The 21,934-nt window shown below is 41.6% G+C and overlaps 2 protein-coding genes across 2 annotated transcripts; one reads left to right on the top strand and one right to left on the bottom strand.

Moving 5' to 3' along the window:
* Positions 1–836: 836 nt before the first annotated feature.
* LOC123424458 (sugar transporter ERD6-like 5) lies at positions 837–5,591 on the top strand. The gene is made up of 19 exons (XM_045108079.1): positions 837–1,052; positions 1,485–1,637; positions 1,768–1,830; positions 1,942–2,031; positions 2,160–2,219; positions 2,359–2,424; positions 2,500–2,565; positions 2,649–2,724; positions 2,937–3,001; positions 3,660–3,752; positions 3,849–3,929; positions 4,000–4,084; positions 4,198–4,244; positions 4,317–4,379; positions 4,475–4,534; positions 4,613–4,666; positions 4,759–4,818; positions 4,956–5,070; positions 5,220–5,591. The coding sequence occupies exons 2-19, from the start codon at positions 1,506–1,508 to the stop codon at positions 5,372–5,374; spliced, it is 1,431 nt and encodes a 476-aa protein (XP_044964014.1). The 5' UTR covers positions 837–1,052; positions 1,485–1,505; the 3' UTR covers positions 5,375–5,591.
* Positions 5,592–5,686: 95 nt separating this feature from the next.
* Positions 5,687–21,657, bottom strand: LOC123424459 (serine carboxypeptidase-like 11). Its single transcript, XM_045108080.1, has 12 exons — positions 21,460–21,657; positions 20,987–21,341; positions 20,748–20,850; positions 20,581–20,618; positions 20,348–20,449; positions 20,095–20,178; positions 17,492–17,644; positions 7,231–7,302; positions 7,014–7,135; positions 6,467–6,580; positions 6,297–6,342; positions 5,687–5,857 (listed from the first exon to the last, which is right to left on the bottom strand). The coding sequence occupies exons 1-12, from the start codon at positions 21,591–21,593 to the stop codon at positions 5,774–5,776; spliced, it is 1,407 nt and encodes a 468-aa protein (XP_044964015.1). The 5' UTR covers positions 21,594–21,657; the 3' UTR covers positions 5,687–5,773.
* Between the last annotated feature and the right edge of the window lie 277 nt (positions 21,658–21,934).

Genomic DNA, 21,934 nt, shown 5'->3' with positions numbered 1-21,934 from the left:
AACAAAAATTGCACTTCCTTCACAATGCTCTCTACTGAACAAAATATTGTAAAAATATTGAGGAAAACTGGCTGAATTAAATAAGCTAAAATTTGGTGGAGTGAGGTTATATGGTCAGTTTTATTGAGTCATAAATTTTCATCAACTATAAAGCACTATAAAATGTAGTTGCTTAACAAACTGAAAATATTACCAGAAACAAAGATTGGATGATAAGCTCACATGGATTGTTAGATGGGGCTAAAATTTTGTGGAGAGCTATGTTTTGGTCACATAGAAGATGTGGAAAAAATTCAACTCATCAGGATATTCCTATCTAGTACTTCCTTCGCAAAGCTGTTAGCTGAACACAAACTTTGAAAATTTGTTGAAAAAGATTTACTAGGCAAATGGTTACGAAAGTTTTCATAAAGCAATGATTTGGATAGGAAAGAGTGCCCAAAAAATATGAGGGTAATAAAAGAAATAGAAATAGCACTTACTTCACTTGGCTGATGGAGCCTGGACAACTGTCCAGGCTAGTCGGGCCTTGGCTCCGTCACTGCTCATAGAAATAGGGTGTACATGTATTCGTTTATAAAGGTGAGTGTATGTATGTGTATATAGATGCTTGTGCCTATACTACGTTAGAAAAATGAATTATAAACAATAAAATTTGAAAACGAGTGAGCTCGGCGTCCGGCATTTTTTCATAGAAGCTCTGTCCATGGGTCCCTAGGTTTGTAGGGCGTAATCGTAAAATCACGTTCCCAAATGCATATCCTGGGTGAAAGGGAAACGACAAGATGGCGGCTCGAGCGGTGGAGCGAACTGCCACTGAGCTAATCTACTCTTTCTTTCTTGCTTGTCTTCTTCCCCTTCCCACACACAGTCGGTCGCCACCGCTCCTCAACCTGCCGCCGGCGACAGAGGAACGATCTTTCCGACGTACGCCGGAAACCGTGCTACCCGGGTCGGTGGTGCTACTGTTTCCTTGAGCGGTTTCGCCTCCGACGTCCGTCGCCGCCCGGTGCTACGGACCTCGCCGCCGGCGAGCTTCCCGCCGACTCCAGGTATCTACTGCTCGTGTCCTGCCATGCGGCCGCGGCAACCCCATGCTCTGATTGCCACTCAAAAAAGGCCCAACTAGCTCCGTAGGCATTTCCTGCTGCTACGCTCTAGTACTGTACTAGTGCTCTGTTTTTTTTGGTTGTGCTGCCCAACTGCCCAAGTCTGAACATATTATGTCCCTAGGATGGTGGTTCAGGGGATGTTTAGATATTCATTCCATTGTGTCTCAGTTCAGCACCTGACTAGTTAAATTTGCATTACTGAAAAAAATTAAGTATCACCGAGGACAGCTAGACAAATGAAACATCTGCATGGCATAATCTCCTAGTTCACCGTTCTTGCCATGCTTGTGATTTACTATCATTGATGATATACTCAGTTCCCGAGCCAGTGGTCATTAGCCATTTATGCTACTACGCGTCTGATCATTTCAGAAGAGAACGCTGCCAGGCCCTATGTCTACGGAATGGGAGGGAGTGGAAGCCAAGAAGCCTCTCTTGGTGGCCGGGAACAACAGAGCTTCGATTTGGGTGGTGGTCGCTAGCACCGCCGTCGCCGTTGCTGGGTCCTTCGTGTTCGGAATCTCGGTATGTAAACTGACTTGTTCAAAGGGAATATGAGAATGCTTCCATTTAAGTAGCTAGACAAGTGTCCTGCTGTTTTTCTAGTACAAATATTTCCAGGTGGAGAACTTGATTGTGATCCCCTGTTTTGCAGGTGGGCTACTCATCGCCATCCCAGGAGGGCATCATGCGGGATCTTCATCTGTCCTTAGCTGAGGTACTCATTCATACATATTATTTGGTTTGTTCATCTTGGTGGTTGTGACCTGCTGAGTCAACTTGACATGCTGTCACTGTAAGCATCTGATCTTTAAACCATCACATGCAGTATTCTGTCTTTGGCTCGATATTAACCATTGGGGCAATGCTGGGCGCTATCCTCAGCGGTACCATAGCAGATCAAGTTGGTCGAAGAAGCGTAAGTTCTAAATAATCCCATCTCCATCCTGCTAACTAAGCCAGCTAACGAGTGCATACCTGCCAAAGCGAATCGTTTATGTTTTCTCAACTGAATGACTTCATGTTCATGTGCATTGTGGCATACAGGCAATGGCAATATCAGACGTGTTCTGCGTTCTTGGATACCTCCTTATAGTCTTTTCTAAGGTGCCCTCCCTCATTTCTCTATGTATCTCTAATTCTCTACTTCAGTGTGCATTTATGTACCTACTGTAACTTTGCAGGGAATGACATTGGTTCATCTTGTAATTTATTTCCTTCTTTTCTGTATAATGTTCTTCTGTAGAACTCTGTGTGGCTTGACCTTGGAAGGCTCTCAATTGGATGTGGAATTGGCCTTCTTTCATATGTGGTGATTATAGCAAACAAACTCCACCTTGTTACTTTTTCCAACGAATTTGGTCTGAAAGTTGCGTTACCTGAACAGGTCCCAGTATATATATCAGAGATAACACCCAAGAATCTTAGAGGACGGTTTGCAGCTGTAAACCAGGTTTGTACTCAACCAGGGAGATTTCATTACTTCTTTTTGTACTAAATTTTATCTTAAGAAGGCAAGTGCATCCATTTCTGCAGCTTATGATATGTTGCGGGGCATCGCTCGCATATGCTCTGGGGACATGCATCACCTGGCGTACCTTGGCAATCGTAGGTACATTAATTTGTTTGAATTTACTTCTCTACCATTCATATAACAATGGCATATATTTAGAATATGTTTGTTGTATGAGGATCCCTCATTGCACCAATTTTAACTGGTATTTGTTTCAGTCTAACATATTGGCCTCAAAATGCATGCTCTGATATTTTTTTAGAAAATAGAAATTACATGCATATTGATATGGTTAGTAATTGCTCTTGTAGGAGTGACACCATGTTTACTGCAGCTGGTTGGTCTTCTTGTGATTCCTGAATCTCCCAGGTGGCTGGTATGTAGGCTTTCCTTGTAGTGTTGATACTTGATGAATCTCTTGCTTCCATCCATCTCCGTTCTTGGTTCTAGAATTATTGATTAGCCAATTTTGGCCTAGTCAATAGTTGAAAGGTAGAAATACTTCTACATATGTAAATGTATACAGGCTCCCTCCCGATGCTTGATCCTTCGTGCGTAGGGTAGCCGTACAGGCCCTCTGTTTTTTTTTTCCTGTTTGCTCTGTTTTTTGGGTTAGCTATGTTTTCTGGTTGTAGGCATAAAGTTTTCAGTTTTTTGCCCTTGGCTTTGTTTTCTTTCGCTGTTTTTCCTATAAGACCGTGCCGTCTCATCTTGGTGTCTTCTTATAATACAAAAGACACACATTTTTATGTGTGTTCGAGAGAAAAAAAACAAATATATAGTAGTGCTATATGGCATTGACAAACTTAACATGATCATTTCTTAACATTCTGTCAAGTTCATATGCAAGGGAGCAGATTCCTTAACAGTGTCTATAAATATTCAGTTTGAGACCTAATTTTGATGTGTGCAGAAAAAATGGCATAAATGTGAAATCATCTTCTTGTATTATCATAGCTGCTCTAAGACCTGTATTAATTAGATGGAGCCTACACGATTTTTCCCTTCTTTGATAGAAAACCCATGCATTTCAGGCTAACGTCGGACAACCAGGTGCACTTGAGGAAGCATTACAGAAGCTAAGGGGAAAAGAAACAGACATCTCCGAAGAGGCAACAGATATCAAAGTATCAACTGTTCAGCACTTGAGAGTTTTAAACTTTTAATGGAATACCAACTTAGTCATGCATTGCTAAAATGTTCAGCTTATTATATATGTTCAGGATTTCACAGAACAGCTTCAGCACCTGCCACAGTCAAAGATGTTGGACTTATTTCAGAAGGATTATATTCATGCTGTAACCGTAGGTATTTTAGTTATGTATTTATTGCTAGAAAGGAGTGTAATTTTGTAACATATCAAGTTTCATTTAGGTTGGAGTTGGGCTAATGGTCCTTCAACAGTTTGGTGGAGTGAACGCAATCTGCTTCTACGCCAGTGAGATATTTGTCTCGGCTGGTAATGATAGCAACCTGATGCCTTAACTTTCTCATGCTTCCTACTTGTAGTTACTGGACATATTTTTTACCATGTGTTACTTTTGGGTACTAACTATCCATGACATGGATCAGGTTTCTCGTCAGGGAACACAGGAATGCTCGCTATGGTCGCGGTTCAGGTATTTAATCATGGCTCTTATGCAATTTTTTGTGATTCTCAGTACTCACTGATTTTATGGTGTTCTTTGTAGATTCCGATGACGGCACTTGGGGTGCTTCTGATGGACAAGGCTGGAAGGAGGCCACTTCTAATGGTAAAAAAATAAATACACAGGTTTTTTTATAGTAGAAAAATTATGCACTTAGTAATGGATTCTAAGACAATAATTTGCATGCTGCAATACTCCAGGTCTCTGCAGCCGGGACATGCCTGGGTTGCCTACTAGTTGGCCTGTCATTCCTGTCCAAGGTTTGAATTTACTGAAACTGACACCATCCTCATAAGAAGGTGACAGGTGCGCTACTAGCCTTACTCTTTCTGGAACAGGAGCATCATTGGGCGAAGGACCTCAACGTGGTGTTGGCTTTGGCAGGGATTCTGGTACATAATTCATCTTAGTTAGAATTATTATTTTTCTGCAGTGATGCCAGATGTGTAGTCATACTAAACATCTCTGATGCTTTGGAAACCAGGTCTTCACTGGATCTTTCTCACTGGGTATGGGAGGAATTCCATGGGTTATAATGTCAGAGGTACCTTTTCTACCATCAATGTTACAAGGCTAAGAAGAAGTATCACTGTCGAAAAAGAATTAAGAAATCAGAGCCAGCGGAATATCATTACATCGACGGTATCGATGAATTTGAACACACTGTCTCTGGACATGCAGATCTTTCCCATACACATGAAAGGGTCAGCAGGAAGCCTGGTGACCTTGGTGAGCTGGCTCGGCTCGTGGATCGTCTCATACGCCTTCAACTTCCTCCTGCTGTGGAGCTCCTACGGTAAATATATTTGCAGCATAGGAAATTGACCTTCTGATCAGACAAATAGGCATGGTGAACTCTAGCATCATTGAAATGCATATTGGGTGCCCAACGGTTCTGGTTGATCATAAGCTCCGCTGATGTTTATATCGATGGGTTAATTTCAGGGACATTTTTCATGTTCGCAAGCATTTGCGGGTTGACCATTGTATTTGTGGACCAGCTGGTGCCAGAGACTAAAGGAAGGACTCTTGAAGAGATTCAAGCGTCCATGAACACGTCATTGGCGCCAGTTTCTTCTGGAATTAATCAAGTCGCATGAATTAAATACATAGCTTGGTTTCCTTTTTTGGTTACTTTCCAGTATATATCTTGCTTATTTTGGCACTGCTTATCTGTGATAATTGTGAGTAGTGTACTCTACAAATATATAGCTTTGTTACTTCTCTGACAAATAACCAAAAAAATGGTAGGAGGATAGTTGGTTTGATGCCAAATATATGGCCTTGTTGGGAATCAACAAAAGCAACATTGTCGCATATACTACCCCACACGTATCAAACTTCTTTTTATTTTGTGGAAACACGTGTGGAACAAATCTTGCATTCATAGTTTACCACGTGGTATATACAAAGTAACACCTAGTCACCTAGAACGTACTCATATATCATCGCACGATTCATCCTATCCAACATCATGATATACAACACACAAACATTAATCAGAGTGGCTCATCGGAAATCCAACGCCTAAGCATAGCGAGGCATCTCTCTGGTTGGTACGATGGTGCAGTGTGTCCACCACCCTGTAGTTAAATTAAGCATTATTTGTCAGGAGTTCATTATGTAATCCTAAGGCTGGTCCTGATGATAGTACCATAGCTAGTATCATACATGTCAATTAAGCAATTTTGATGAAGTGGCATAGAATTAAATAAAGAAAGAGATGGTTGAGTATCATACTATGATACCGTATCATATGCTACTATGTGTTATGTATGGCAATAAATAATCTATCATATGATATTAACATATGATACTATGCATTACGGATGTAGTATCATACATTACTATCATATATATATATACTATAGTATATGATACTCCCATTATAACCAGCCTAATGTATGAGAACCGTCCAAATTAAATTAGCCCGTGATAAGCCTGAATCTCATTAAGAGACGAGTACATTCCATAATTCCAAGAGGGTGTCCTAGGTGAAGGCAGAGGTAGATATTTTGTTACCTTTACGGTGGCGAACGTCATGTTATTTGTATATGCTATTGTGAATCTGCATATTTGTTGCATTTCATATTGTAAGTGGAAGTATCCAATGCATTTTCTATACGTGGATAATATAGGTACTAACAATGAAGAAACCAATTTATCAACGGTTTTTGAATATAAACTCTGACCCAGCGGATTGTCCGTCGAGATGCCATGCCCTCCATTCATCCATAATGGGGAAGTTGAGTGATTTTATCCAAGACTGCGTACCTAAAAATGGTACAACAGCATCGTGGTCTCCACTGTACAAGAAAGAGAGGTGAGCGGTTGGAAATTCTATACTCCCTCCATTTCAAAATACAGTTTGTATGTTCAAAAGTCCAGGTTTATAAAACTTGACAAAATTTAGAGAGAGATGGAATACACGTCTACAATACCAAATAATTATCATTAAAAACATTGTGAAACATACTTTTATATTATACTTATTTGTTAGTATAATATTGATATTTGTCTATAAAGTTGATAAACCTTAATAAACTTTGTCTTAAAAAGAATCCATATGCACTTTATTTTGGAGTGGAGATAGTATTCATCAACTCTATAGTTGCTGATTTACGAGAGATCCCCTTTTGTTCCGCTGTTATACATTCAAACATAGTTAAAATACAGACCAACAACCACATGATAATTGTTGTAAGCTATGTAAATTTGTTTTTATGTAATAGTAATTACCTATACACCAAGGCACGGTAACCTTTTGACGTAATATTGCGATGGTACTTTATACTGCTCTCAATGTCATTGGTGTAAGGTAGATCTTTTTCATGGCACCTCACCCATTCGCCCATGCTCCCCTAAGGTGTTGGAGCATAGTGATACAAAAGTAGAGTGTTAAACATCAGATACCAATAGCAAGAGGTGTCTTCTCGGGCGGAGATAGTAATCTAACCTCCTTGATTCCAAGGTTTTCCCGTGTGATGTTGTTGTTAGCCCAGACATATGCCAGGTAAGTAATATAGCCCTGTAGTGGATAAAAATAGAAATTAGTTGGGAAATAACTTCTAATAAGTGGAATAACTAATCTGCATAACTGCGTTGGCTTTTGTCAGCATTGAAATGTTGGAAATATGCCCTAGAGGCCAAATAAATTGGTCTTATTATCATATTTCCTTGTTCATGATAATCGTTTATTATCCATGCTATAATTGTATTGATTGGAAACTCAGATACATGTGTGGATACATAGACAACACAATCTCCCTAGAGAGCCTCTACTAGACTAGGTCGTTGATCGATCAAAGATGGTTAAGGTTTCCTAACCATAGACATGAGCTATCATTTTATAACAGGATCACACCATTAGGACAATGATGTCATGGACAAGACCAAACCGTAAGCATAGCATTTGATCATATCATTAAGTTTATTGCTATTGCTTTTTACATGTCAAGTATATGTTCCTAAGACCATGAGATCATGCAACTCCCTGACACCGAAGGAATGCCTTATGTGTATCAAACATCACAACATAACTAGGTGATCATAAAGATGCTCTACAGGTATCTCCAAGGGTGTATTTTGGATTGGCATGGATCGAGACGGAAACGTATCTCTGGGCCCAATCATTAATACAACATCACAAGAAGCTTGCAAGCAATGTGACTAAGGAGTTGGTCATGGGATCTTGTATTACGTAAAGATTAAAGAGACTTGTCGGTAACGAGATTGAGCTAGGTATGGAGATACAGACGATCAAATCTTGGGCAAGTAACATACCGCTAGACAAGGGGAACTGCATACAGGATTGATTGAATCCTTGGCATCGTGGTTCGACCGATAAAGATATTCGTGTAATACGTAGGAACCAATATGGGCACCCATGTCCCGCTATTGGTTCTTGACCATAGAGGTGTCTCGGTCATTTCTACATAGTTCTTGAACCCGCAAGATCTGTGCGCTTAACGTTTGATGATGATATAGTATTGTTGAGTTATATATGTTGGTGATTGAATATTGTTCGGAGTCCCAGATGAGATCCCGGACGTCACGAGGAGTTCCGAAATGGTACGGAGTTGAAGATTTATATATAGGAAAGTGGTATTGGGGTTATAGAAAAGTTTCGGGTTTTTCCGATATAGTACTGGGAGTGCCGAAAGGGTTCCAGGGGTCCATCGAGGGGGTCCACCCACCCCTGGGGCCCACATGGGTTGAAGGGTGAGGCACACCAACCCTTATGGGCTTGGCACCACACCCCTAAAGCCCCATGCGCCTGGTGGTAGGTGAGGGAGGTGCCTTGGGGAGGAGGGACTCCTCCCCTAGGGTGCCCACCTCCCTTGTGGGAGGTGGACTCCTTCCCACTTGGCCGGCCAGCCCTCCCTTGGAGGAGGGGCCAAGGCTGCACCCTACCTACCCGTTCCTCCTATAAATAGAGAGGGAGAGGGAGGCAGCCATTAGACCAAGCCTTGACGGCGCCTGATACGTCTCCAACGTATCTATAATTTTTTTATTGTTCCATGTTGTTAGATTATCATCTTAAGATACTTTTTGGATCATAATGCACCAATTTATATTAATTTTGGGCACTAACCTATTAACCGCCAGTGCTAGTTGTGGCTTTTTGCCTTTTTTTTGTTTTTCAGGTTTTCAGTACCAAACAAAGTCCAATTGCCACGAAACGTTTTGACGATTTTTTCTGGACCAAAAGAAGATGTGGAAGCTTCCGGGGGAGACTTGAAGCCACACAAGAAGCGCACAAGGCAACAGGGCGGGGCCAGGGGTGCTCGCGCCCTGATGCCTTGTCTCCTTCGTGTGGCCCCTCCTGCCTCGTTCTCTAGCCTATAAATTCTCATATATGCCGAAAACCCTAAATATATCGACGAAACACTTTTTACGTCGTTGCAAGTCTCTGTTCCATGGCGACCCCATATTGAGCTCTGTCGCGCCACTCTGGTGAAGGGGAGATCGATAATGGAGGTCCACTTCATCAACCTTGGTGCCCTCGTGATGATGTGTGAGTAGTTTATCATAGACCTACGACACGTAGTTAGTACCTAGATGGCTATCTCTCTCTCTCTCTTGATCTTCAATACAATGATTATCGCATCTTCGCTTTGATCTATCTAATGTAATTCTTTTGCGCGGTGTGTTTGTTGGGATCCGATGAATTGTGGGTTTATGTTTGGATTATTTATGAAAAGTATTTGAATCTTCTTTGAGTTTTATGATTCTTATTTGCACAATCATCATAGCTTCATAGGTCTATCCGATCTATTTAATTGTTTTAGCCAAGTAGTTTGATCTTTCTTCAGTGGTAGATGTGCATTGTAGTTTGTTCAACGTGGCGAGTTTCTATATACCAGTGACAGAAGGGGGATAAGGTGCGTATTTGTGTTGCTGCCACTAAGGATAAAACGATGGGGTTTATTCATATTGATTGAGTTTACTTTGTCTACATCATGCCATTGTTCTTCAGCATTACTTTGTTTTACTTAATACTCTAGATGCGTGCTGGATAGCGGTCGATGGGTGGAGTAATAGTAGTAGGTGCAGGCAGGAGTCTGCCTATTTGCTGATGGACGTGATGCCAATATATACATGATCATTGCTGCGAAAATCGCATAACTATCCGCTGTTCTATCAATTTCCCAACAGTAATTTGTTTACCCATCATATGTTGCTTTCATGAGAGATGCCACTAGAGAACACTATGGCCCGAGGTCTATTCACTTATATATTCAGAAAACTTAGAATTTCCTCCCTGTTATTATTTGTATTTTATTTTATTTTGCAAGTCACAAGTATCTACAATTATCTACATACCATATCTGCTTGCAAATAATGAAACCAAGGGGATTGACAACCCTCTTTCCCGCGTAGGGTGCAAGTTGTTCGCTCTTTTGTGTGCATCCGCTGAAGACGGTTGAGGATTGATATTCCTATTGGTTTGATAAACCTTGGTTTCTTAATCGAGGGAAATACTTACCCACATTGTGCTGCAATAACATGTTCCTCTTCACGGAAAACCCAACGCAGATCACAAGCATCAGGAAGGATTTCTGGTGTCGTTGCCGGGGAATATCATCACCAACTATCAAATAACTTCACACAAATTATCATTCACTTATTCTTCTTTTTTTCTCTTGTATTTTCCTTTCTTGCCTAGTTATGTTACATCTTTGTCACACCAAAGCAGAAAGTAAAATGCAAAGGTTAAGATAAATGGATCCTCATCCACTTGCTAATCTTTTCAAGCTCCCTGCTTATTGTAAACCAATAGCTTATAAGGAAGTGATGAATGAAAATGTTGTTGGGATACATTTATTAATTGAATGAAAGGCATGATTGCAGTTTTGTTAGTATAAATTCTATGAATGTCAATTGTGCTAATGATCATGATTGGGGTGATAATCATGATAAGTCTTGTGATCTTGAGATTTTTGAGCTTCATGTTCAATCTACCATTGATAATGATATTTGCAATGCTACTAAAAGTGGGTTTGTAAGAGCGTTAACTTTAGGAAATAATGGTCCCACTACTTTGGATAATGATCAATCTTATGAAGTTTTTGATAAAAGTGGGTTTGGAGAGGTCATGACTTTAATTAATTTTAATCCTACTACCTTGGGAGATGGTAAAACTTTTGTGCATGTGGATCATGAAGAAAATATTTTATACAATAGATATATTGTTGAATTTGAATATGATCCTACATGTAATTATTATGGGAGAGGCAAATATGGTTATAGAAATTTTCATGTTACTCACTTACCTCTCTCGATGTTTAAACTGTGATAGAGCATATCTCTCCATATGTGGTTTTGGTAATTGATGACAATTCCTATGGACTAATGGTTGCCTTAAGTTATATTTATAGGATTTGTCCATAGGCACTTCTTGAAGTCCATCTGTCGGGTTCAAGGAGTTTATATGATGACCAAGGTGGTATTCAAGGTATTATCCAAAGAATGGTCATAGAGACACAAGGTTGATCAAGATCGTCAGATAAAGAGTAAATCAAGATGATCAACACACAAAGCTTACAAGATGTACCGAGAGGGATCAAGTGATCCCATGGTATGGTAAGCATTGTCCATTACGTATTTGTGTACTAACCCATGGTCTTCGTGAGAGTTCTATGTGGGGTTAGGTGTGTTTCCATGGACTTGCGTCAAGAGGAAGATCTCATACAACCCATGAAGGATGACGTAAAGTGGTGGAGAATGGTGGCAATGGACATGTGAAGATATGTTGAAGAGCGGCTCACCCATAGTGTGTATGAGGGAGCAATCAACTAGTCTTCATCAAGCCAACGCAATCAAGAAAGGTGGACCATCTTGAGGAAGCCAAGATCATCATCATCTAGCTCAAGAGGACGAGGTGCAAGGTATAGGTTTGCCCTTGATAGGTTTTCTGTTTTAGGATAGATTTTCGTACTGTCAAGGGGGGCTCTCAAGAGAGTAGCTTAATCGTATCGTTCGTTGAGAGCTCAAACCATTTGCATCCTTGCATCATACTTCTTGGTTCTTGTTTGGTGTTTCTCTTTGTGATTTTTATAGATTATGGTCATCTTCATGACAAGCTCGAGTTCATCGAAAACGGAGTCTATATGCATCTTCTATGATGTTTTCGATGTTGGGAGTTTTTACCGGTCTTATTCAAAGAAGGGTTCTCACCATTTTCTTATGGGACTTTTCTCACTTGCTTCTTATTGATATTTCTATCAAGATTTTGTTAGCCCATGTCGTTATCTTTCCAACAAACTTGGTTTCATTGAATTCGGAGTCCGTATGCGAAAGTTAGAGCAGTTTCAATATCCACGGTAGTACCGCTCCTAGTGCCAGCGGTAGTACCGCTCCGTCGGACTGTTTTTTGCATCCTTTTTGGCCTCAGCATGGTTGGTGAACCTACTGAGCGGTAGTACCGCTCCCATGAGTGGTAGTACCGCTCTGTGCGGGCTCTGAAGCATAACGGTTGGATTTTCCCCACCTATAATAGGGGGTCTTCTTCCCCATTGAACCTTATCTCTTTAGCTCGTGTTCTTCCCCCATTGTTGACCTTCTTCGAGCTTGCTAACTCTCAATCCCTCCAATGATTCTTGCTAGTTCTTGAGGGAAAAGAGAAAGGAGATCTAGATCCACATTTCCACCTATCACTTTCTCCTCTAAGTGAGGGGAACCCATTGGGTCTAGATCTTGGAGTTCTTCGTGTTCTTCTTCGTTCTTCCTCTCATTTTCCTCCCTAGCATTAGTTGCTTTGGTGGGATTTGGGAGAGAAGGATTTGGGCACTCCGTGTGCCCTTGCCATTGCATTTGGTGCATCGGTTTGAGTTCTCCACGGTGAAACATGGAAGTGAGAAGTTGAGAAGCTTATTACCTTTGGGTACTTGGTACCCCTAGAAGCTTGGTGGTGCCTCGGAGCTCAATCATTTTGGTGTAAAGCTCCGGGCAAGCGTCGGGGTCTCCAATTAAGTTGTGGAGATTGCCCCGAGCATTTGTGGTCACCTCGAAGCCATATACCATTCTGGTGAAGCTTCGTGGTGTTGTTGGGAGCCTCCAATTAAGTTGTGGAGATTGCCCCAACCTTGTTTGTACGGGTTCGGTGACCGCCCTCAAGGGTCCCTTAGTGGAATCACGGCATCTTGCATTGTGCGAGGGCGTGAGAATATTACGGTGGCCTTAGTGGCATCTTAGGGAGCATTGTGCCTCCACACCGCTCCAACGGAGATTAGCATCCACAAGGGTGTGAACTTCGGGATACATCATCGTCTCCGCGTTTCTCGGTTATCTCTTACCCGAACCCTTTACTTATGCACTTTACTTTGTGATAGCCATATTGTTTCTTGTCATATATCTTGCTATCACTTAGTTGTTTATCTTGCTTAGCATAAGTTGTTCGTGCACATAGTTGAGCCTAGTTGTTTTAGGTTTTGTGCTTGACAAATTAAACGTTAGTTTTATTCCGCATTTGTTCAAGCCTAAACCATAATTATTTTAAAGTGCCTATTCACCCCCCCCCCCTCTAGGCGACATCCACGTCCTTTCAAACTGTTAACGCTTCAATCTTCGTACTTACGTATGCTAGACATTTCTTGTCTTGACAATTTGTTTGCTTATAAAATTCCTATGCATAGGAAGTTTGTTAGACTTAAATGTGTTTCTCACATGATTTATGATGCTCTCTTTGTGCTTCAATTCTTGTCTTTTACGTGAGCATCATTATTATCACACGTCTATCTTAATGGCTCTAAGGAAAGAGCTTGTTGGGAGACAAGCCAATACTTTCTGCTTAGGTGTGATGACATGATTATTGCCTCTGTAATGATTGTGTTTTGAGTTTAAATTAGTTTTTGTGCCAAGTTAAACCTTTCAGATTACTTGTATGATTAGTATAATTGATATGATGCAAAAACAGAAACTTTGACGTCAAGTGCATAATTTCTATGATTTTACTTAATCTCTTTTTAAGCTGATTTTTTTACAAAATATTTTTGTACAAATTCCTCAGGCTTCCTAATTTTTCAGAATTTTTGTAGTTAGAGAAGTATAGGTTCATTACAGATTTATACACACTTTTCTGTTTTAGACAGATTCTGTTTTTTCTTGCATAGTTTGCTTGTTTTGGGTGTTATCGCGATGTACAATGGAACAAGGAGTAAAAAGAGCCTAAGCTTGGGGATGCCCAAGGCACCCCAAGGTAATATTTTAGGAAGAATCAAGCGTCTAAGGTTGGGGATGCCCAGGAAGGCATCCCCTCTTTTGTCTCAATCCATCGACATGTCACTTGAAGCTACATTTTTATGATATGAGTTTTGTTTGGAGCGTCATTTGCTTTTTATTTTTAGTTTGCCACAATCATATTTTGCTGGAGACTACAACCTGAGAGAGATACACATCTATCAAGATTTGTTAGAATACTCTTTGTGTTTCACTTACATCTTTTGAGCTACACAATTGCTCTAGTACTTCACTTATATCTTTTTGAGCATGGTGGCGTGTAGATTTTATAGAAATATTTGAAATCTCGTTCTTCACTTATATTTGTTTGAGAGTTAATAAACATTATCGGTAATTTGCATGGGTCATGAAGCTAGTCCAAAAATAATAAGTATCCCAGTGGCAGAAAGGGGACAAGTTGCATCTTTGTGTTGCTACCATTAAGAATAAAACGATGGGGTTTATTCATATTGATTGAGTCTACTTTATCTACATCATGTCATTGTTCTCCAAGCATTACTTTATTTTACTTAATACTCTAGATGCATGCTGGATATCGGTCGATGGGTGGAGTAATAGTAGTAGGTGCAGGCAGGAGTCAACCTATTTGCTTATGGACGTGATGCCTATATACACATGATCATTGCCATGAAAATCACATAACTATCCGCTATTCTATCAGTTTTCCAACAGTAATTTATTTACCCACCACATGTTGCTTTCACGAGAGATGCCATTAGAGAACACTATGGCCTCCGAGTCTATTCACTTATATATTCGGAAAACTTATAATTTCCTCGTTGTTATCATTTTCCTTTTATTTCATTTTGCAAGTCACAACTATCTACAATTATCTACACATCTTATCCGCTTGCAAATAACGAGACCAAGGGGATTGACAACCCTCTTGCCCGTGTTGGGTTCAAGTTGTTTGCTCTTTTTTGTGCACCAGCTGAAGACGGTTGAGGATTGATATTCCTATTGGTTCGATAAACCTTGGTTTCTTAATCAAGGGAAATACGTACCAGCATTATACTGCGATAACCCGTTCCTCTTCACGGAAAACCAAACGCAGATCACAAGCATCAGCGCCCTCCCTCTCTCTCTAGATCGTTTTCTCCTCCATCGCGTCGCGGCGGCGCTTGGCGAAGCCCTGTCGAGATCGCACGACCACCGCCGTCACCATGCCGTCATGTTGTTGGAGAAGTCATCTACTACTCTACCTTCGCTCGCTGGATCGAGGAGGTGGAGACGTCGTCGAGCCATACATGTCCTGAACGAGGAGGTGATGTCCGTTCGGCGCTAGATCGAGACGGATCATGATTGGATCGTGAAGGCGTTCGAGTACATCAACCAAGTTTCTTTTTTTTAGAAAAGGAGAATATACCCCCGGCCTCTGCATCTAGACGATGCATACAGCCATTTTATTAATTATTCACAGAGACCATACAAAGTAATACATCAGTCAGCCTGAAGCCTCCATCTAGACAACACATGTTGCTACTCCTATTCCTTGATGAAGGTGTGCTGAATATCCGGGCCAAATACCAAATAGATATCGCACCAAATCCTAACATCTATAGTCTGATGCTCCAGCCCAGCCACCACTGAGACTGGATCCCAAACTGGTCCGACGCAGAGGCCGCCTCCACCATCTACCACCGTACCCTCTCCAGAGCTAGAACAAACGCATCATCCTTGCGAGGTCTGCCGTCGACGCCACCACGGTGCCAGACAGCGCCACCATCCTGCACGTGTCCGCCTACACGTGCCTGTCGACGAACCACCGCAGCGCCATGCCGCCGGGCTACACCGTATGGCTCACGGTAGACCAAACACCGCTCCTCCTCTTGTCCCGTCCACCCAACACGTACTCCAAAACGATGCCCTCAGGAGGGAAATGACATCGAAGATGCCATCATCATTCGACCGGTAGATCCGGATCTAAGGTTTCCCTCGGAGCATCACGAGTGTGGTGCCATGACCTGCAACAACGATGCCATGGGCTGGTAACGACGTCCTAGACGCCGCCATCGTCCGCCATGACCGAGGCGACGCGGTTTTCACCGGAAGTCGCGACCCCCCGATCTCGTGGCTGGATGGAACCGAGGGAGGCACGTCATGTAGACGAAGACCGCCGTCGGCATGCCGGCAGGGGCCTCGCCGCCCCACACCGATCCTCCTCGTGCCACCGGCCGAAGAAGTCCAAGCCGTGACGGGTCTGGGCAGGAAACGCCAGATCCACAGCCCTCGATGACCGCCCTTGCGTGCAGCCGCTGCCCTCGCCGGATGGAGCGCCTCCGCCGCCATCCAACCTGACCACGACCGGCCATGGGGCCACGAACGCCGCCGCACATCAGGTCCGCCGCCCTGACCGCCGCCCCCGTCTTCTCCGCGCGCGACGGCCCCTCCGCCTCGCTGGGGCTCCGCGGCACCACCCGCCCTGGCTCTAAGGCGCAGGGCCCGCCGCCACCGCGGCCCTTGCCGGCGGCAGCGGCGGTCGAGGAAGGAGGGAACCGCTCTGGCGGCTAGGGCTTCGGGGGCCCCTAGCGTCGCCCGAGGGGAGGCGACGCGAGGGGGTACGCCTCATGGCCTCAGAATATGCAATGCACGGTCACTATTCTTTCAACCAACCAAGTTTCTTAACGCTTCCGCTTAGCGATCTACAAGGATATGTAAATGCACTTCCCCCTCGTAGCTATACATCTCCATAGATAGATCTTGGGTGCGCGTAGAATTTTTTTTGTTTCTCATGCAATGTTCCCCAACATGAAATGCATGGTATATATATGAAATATTGTGTAGTGATGTTTTATATGCGTGTCAGATTCTGGTAGTTCAGCGGGTGTATGGCTTGTACTACAATTTTGGGTGTATGGCTGGTTGAAATTAAGCATTTTGTCCTTCCTGCTCAACCATCTAGCACATAAATTTATACCTTGTTAGATCTTTATATATAACAAACGGACTAATTTAGGTCTTACTCAGTCAAAGATATGGACCTACGTCCCGAGATGTTTGGTGGTTAGAACCAACCAACAAAGTAAAGTAGAGCTTTATCACACTCACCCAATATCACGACATAAAAACATATCAGCTGCATGCACAAAAAATCTATCGACTTGCCCGAGTATAAATTTGGTTATGTGCACATATTAATATGATATCCGTACTAATAACGTGATAATATATACTCCTGTGGGTTCAAAATTTACAGACAATAAATTCTATAAAATACCATGTCCAGTAAATCATGGATATTTTCAACATTTTATTAGACCTATATCTGATCAGCCTCTTCGCGTTATTAGTAGTCGTTTGCAATATCTATTTTTCTTTGGTTCTGAATGTTTTATAAGGTGCACCTCCAAATTTATTTTGGGGTTTAACCTCCTTTTCTAAAAAAATAAATATATAAAAATAAAAAAAATTATTTTTGCATTTCATTCATCGTTATTTCACTTATTCAGTAAACGAATTAATAAAGATGGACTTACATGGCAATCCACTGGAGGCCGAGGTGGTGGATGTTTCAGTGCTCCAGTTTCTTGTTGGAGGATCCTGCCTTCTGTAGTCTCGTTGTTTGGTTTGGGAGCCAGATAATTGCACTTTTTATACAAAATTTGGGAGTCATAAATTTCTTCAAGCAACTGCAGGGAAACATCAAAGCAGAATCATGCATATATTCAGTCTACTATAATAGTGTGACAGAAAAGAAGAGTCAATTACACCACCGGTGACAACCTGTCTCGGCCAGCATATGGACATTTGGTATCTGAGATCAAACATCTTATGGTACACTAAGAGTTTATTTCACAGAAGATTAAGTGAGCAAAATAGGGTAACAGATCGATTGGCGTTGTGTAGTCGTACTGATAGTGTGACTGTTGTATAGCTACATAGTAGACCACCATGCATTGATGAACTTTTGTCTCTCGATTTTAACCCTATTATTATGGAATAAAACTCTTTACCCTCGCAAAAGAAAATTGTACACTACCGGTGTTAAAACTTGGCTGGAAAAGTCACGTTAGTGCTAAAACTTGAGATATACATTGAGCGGATGTCAAAACTTGGCTCGGACGTGCATGTACAGTGCAGATTGTCTTCGGGTACAAAAACGATGTTGATAAAGTATGCCACCGTGGCGCGGGACGTGGCCAAAAATGTTACTTGTGGGATTCAAACTCAAGACCAATGGGTCGCGGGCAGAAGATGCTAACCCCTACAACCAGCAGCCCCCAATTTTTAGTTTCACTAGGAAATCTTAATGAATAAGTGCGGCCCATTTTGCACATGTTAATTTAAAAAAGTTGTAAATGTATGTAAGGAATAAAAATACGGACGCGGATTGCTGGCTATACGAACCATTTGGGTGTGATAATGAACACATCAAATTGTTTTCATTTTTTTGACATGTGCTCCCTAGAGCCAAAATGGATTTCCGCAAAAATACAGATTACTTTTATAAGTATATACATAACTTTTAAATAATACGTATGTAAAATAAAAAATATTTCAAAAAATTAAATAATAAAAATAAATTCCTGACATTCATGTGCTATAAATATTATACATACTAATGAAGATAAATTGTAATCAATAAAAAACTATACACTCGTATAATTTATTTAAAAATGTCCATGCATTGTTTCAAACATATTCATATATTCAAAATAATGTATAGAAATTATGAAAATTATATGTATAATTTAAATATTGTAAAATTTTAATGCCTTTTTTTTGTATAGCAACCTTTAAAAATAGACATAATTTTTCAGAGATTATTTGTCTGATTTTAAAATATTCATAATTTAAATTTAAAAGTTGATATTTATATTGTAGCATGGCTAATATTTAAATTAAATATTTTTTTGAACATAATCACGAGTGAAACTTATACACTAGTGTATGTTCATACATTTTTGGCAAATGTTTGTATTCAATATTTTGAATAAGTTAAATATGAGCCATGAGTGTTTTTTTTAGTTTTCATTAAATAATTTCAATATTTGTATTGACTAAACAAATTATAATATTATTATTATCTACAAGTGTATATTTAAATGTTTGTGTAAACTATAATTAACCAATGTTTGTATGTATAATATTCATAACCCACACATATATGGAAATTGTTTTTATTCCTTACATATGTTTTACAAATATTCTTTAAAAAACTAACGCCCAAAACATGGGCGGCACTAAGTGCAGCCCGGTTAAGCCCAGCGAGCGTCTCGGATGTATTCATTAAGTTTTGCTAGCACTCAAAAAAAATATAAGTGTTGCTAATTCTACTGGGCATTAGAGGCTGGCGATTGGAGTGTCTGGCATTGTGCTGCCGCGACTATAGGAGTTGACATTTCTATCTAAGTGTTAGCACGAGTGGTGTAATTAACTCAAAAAATAATTGTGGGAACTCATCAATCTGTGTTTATAATATATACATGAGTACGAATTTGGCGGCCAAAAACATGCACATGGGCAGCTTTGATAGATTAGGATGGAAGTCGTATGTAAGAAAGATAGTTATGATAGATTAGGACAATGATAGATTAGGATGGAAGTCTTGTGTAATCAAACATAGTTATGATATATTAGGATGGTGACATATCAGGATGAAAGTCGTATGTACGCATACTCTTGAAACATAGACTTTTTAACAGACCAACAAAGATACTAGATCACGATATATTAGACATAAGAATTCTTTGAAAAAAGAGGAATCTAGATGGAGATATACATGATCGAAGGTTCATCTTCTTTGCCATTGTTGAGGAAATCGTTAACTAGTAGCTACTCGGTTGGTTGGCGAGTAGGGTGTTAATCGGACAATTATTCAATTAATCAGATAAATTATCAGTTGATCGTCTACTCGATAACCCAACGAGTATGGATTAATCGACAAGTCAACTGGTTAGTCGAACGAATTCTTGAACATGGTTCTTTGCAAATTCCATTGTTTTTCTTTCTTATTTAAATACACACATATAAAATAGAGTTGTGTAAAGATATCCACTTAATAAGAATTGTATTGATATAGGTTTCCAAGTAGACTTGAGCAGCTGTTAATCGCAATTTGAGTGACTTGTATTCTTACCGCCTTGAACCTGTCCATAGCTTCAGCACAGATCACATTCTTGGGGTTGTCATAAGGTTCCCCATGGCAGTGCTCCATTATTGTCTTATGTCAGATCGATTGATCACATGCAAGCACATGGAAACTGAATTAACTAATTGATTAACCTCATATGCGAAATAATTAATCTAAGCTTTGTATCAGTAGTTAACTACAGGTGAACGCCTAGGTGATTGAGCAAGAGTTGGGAGCTAGCTTGTGTGTAGCTAAGTACCTCGTACAACTGATCGGAAATGACTCCTACTCCATGAAGATATGGCACTCTAGAATCGAAATCGATGGCCTCACCGGTAACCGGGTTGCCTACGAGATAGCCCTGAACAATTTTTCCATTAAAACAGAAACTGTGATCTGACTAATATAATTGTGATTTTTGGCATTTAACATCAGTAGTACCACAATTGTTATATATGTTTATAGTGTGTGAATGAATTTTAGAGTACTTACCTTGAGATTAATTGTGGGCTTCAGTCCCGCTTCAATATCTGAAAAAAGACATGCATATTGCTGAGGTATGAATTATGATGGATAGACCATCCACCTTTCCAAACTAAGCACCTTGAACTTTGTTTCAAGAGAATGTGCAAAAATATATGGTAGTAATAATGTAGCACCTTCTGAGATCTTCTGCGTGACTATTGGTACCATCTTTCCGGCGTACGAGTCTCCCCCGACATAGAAGTGATTTGAGAGGAAATCGGGATGCCCAGTGAACCACTGATCCAAAGATGAAGAACGTACAAATTTAGCAACTGATTAACCAGTTAACCAACCAGAAGCTTTACCAGACAGCCTGACGTTGCAAATGGACGCTAGGAATTATGAAGCTTAGCTGAATTAGATACTACGGTACCTTGGTGAGGAACAATTTGAGCTGCAGCGAAGAAGAGACGTCTCCGACGTCGTACCCTCTGGGGTCCCGGGAGAAGGAGAAGCCGGCGCCGACGGGCGAGTCGACGAACAGGACGCTGGCGGCCTTGGTCCAGGAGTAGGGGTGGTACTGCAGCCGTGGCACGGTCCCGGCTCCGGCATCGTAGGGCTCGATCACGAACCTCAGAGGGCCCATCTCAAAGAGCAGGGCGCTGAGCACGCTGCAGCGGTCGCCACCGGTGAGCCAGAGGAGGACCGGGTCGCGCCGCGGGTCGCCCTCCGACTCGATGAAGTAGTAGAAGAGCTCCGAGCCGTGCTCCTCGTCCACCGTCACGTATCTGCCGACGATCGACAAGAAATGGCAGCATGTTATTGTTAGCTAGGTACGTAGCTGGCTGCAGGTAAATTGGTGCGGTTTCAATGGACCCAAGAATTGGTGCCCTGGTACGGTGGTACCCGGTCTCGAGGCGGAACGGGAGGGCGCCGTCGAAGCCTGGGAGGCTGGTGACTAGCGTCGGGGACGCCTCGCCGGAGACGATGATGAAGGAGAGGAGGAGGAAGAGGAGCCGAGACAGCAGTTGCGCCTCCATGGTTTGTTCGGTTCCCCGTTGAATTTCTGCCGGGCTGCCGTGCTCGACCAGACGTAACTGATAAAGAACTTAGACGCCGTACTGTCATGTAACCGTTAGTTTACTGTCCTACGTTACGTACCGCAAGTGTATACAATGGGACTTCGTAGGTCGCCGATCAGAGATTGGCATCAAACTACTTTTATGCCGTTGGTGGCTGGTGTCCAACTTCTGTGATGAGTCCTTGGAAAAAGAACCTTCCCTCCCTTCATCCTCGCCCCTGCGTGGCGCGGAGGGGGAGGGTTGTATAAACCGCCGTCGCTACCACCCTTCTCTGTTTCTCTGTTCTCTACTCCCCACCG

The sequence above is a fragment of the Hordeum vulgare genome, chromosome 2H (assembly GCF_904849725.1).
Source record: "Hordeum vulgare subsp. vulgare chromosome 2H, MorexV3_pseudomolecules_assembly, whole genome shotgun sequence".
Classification (NCBI taxonomy): Eukaryota; Viridiplantae; Streptophyta; class Magnoliopsida; order Poales; family Poaceae; genus Hordeum; species Hordeum vulgare.
This window is presented reverse-complemented; position numbering and strand designations above follow the sequence as displayed.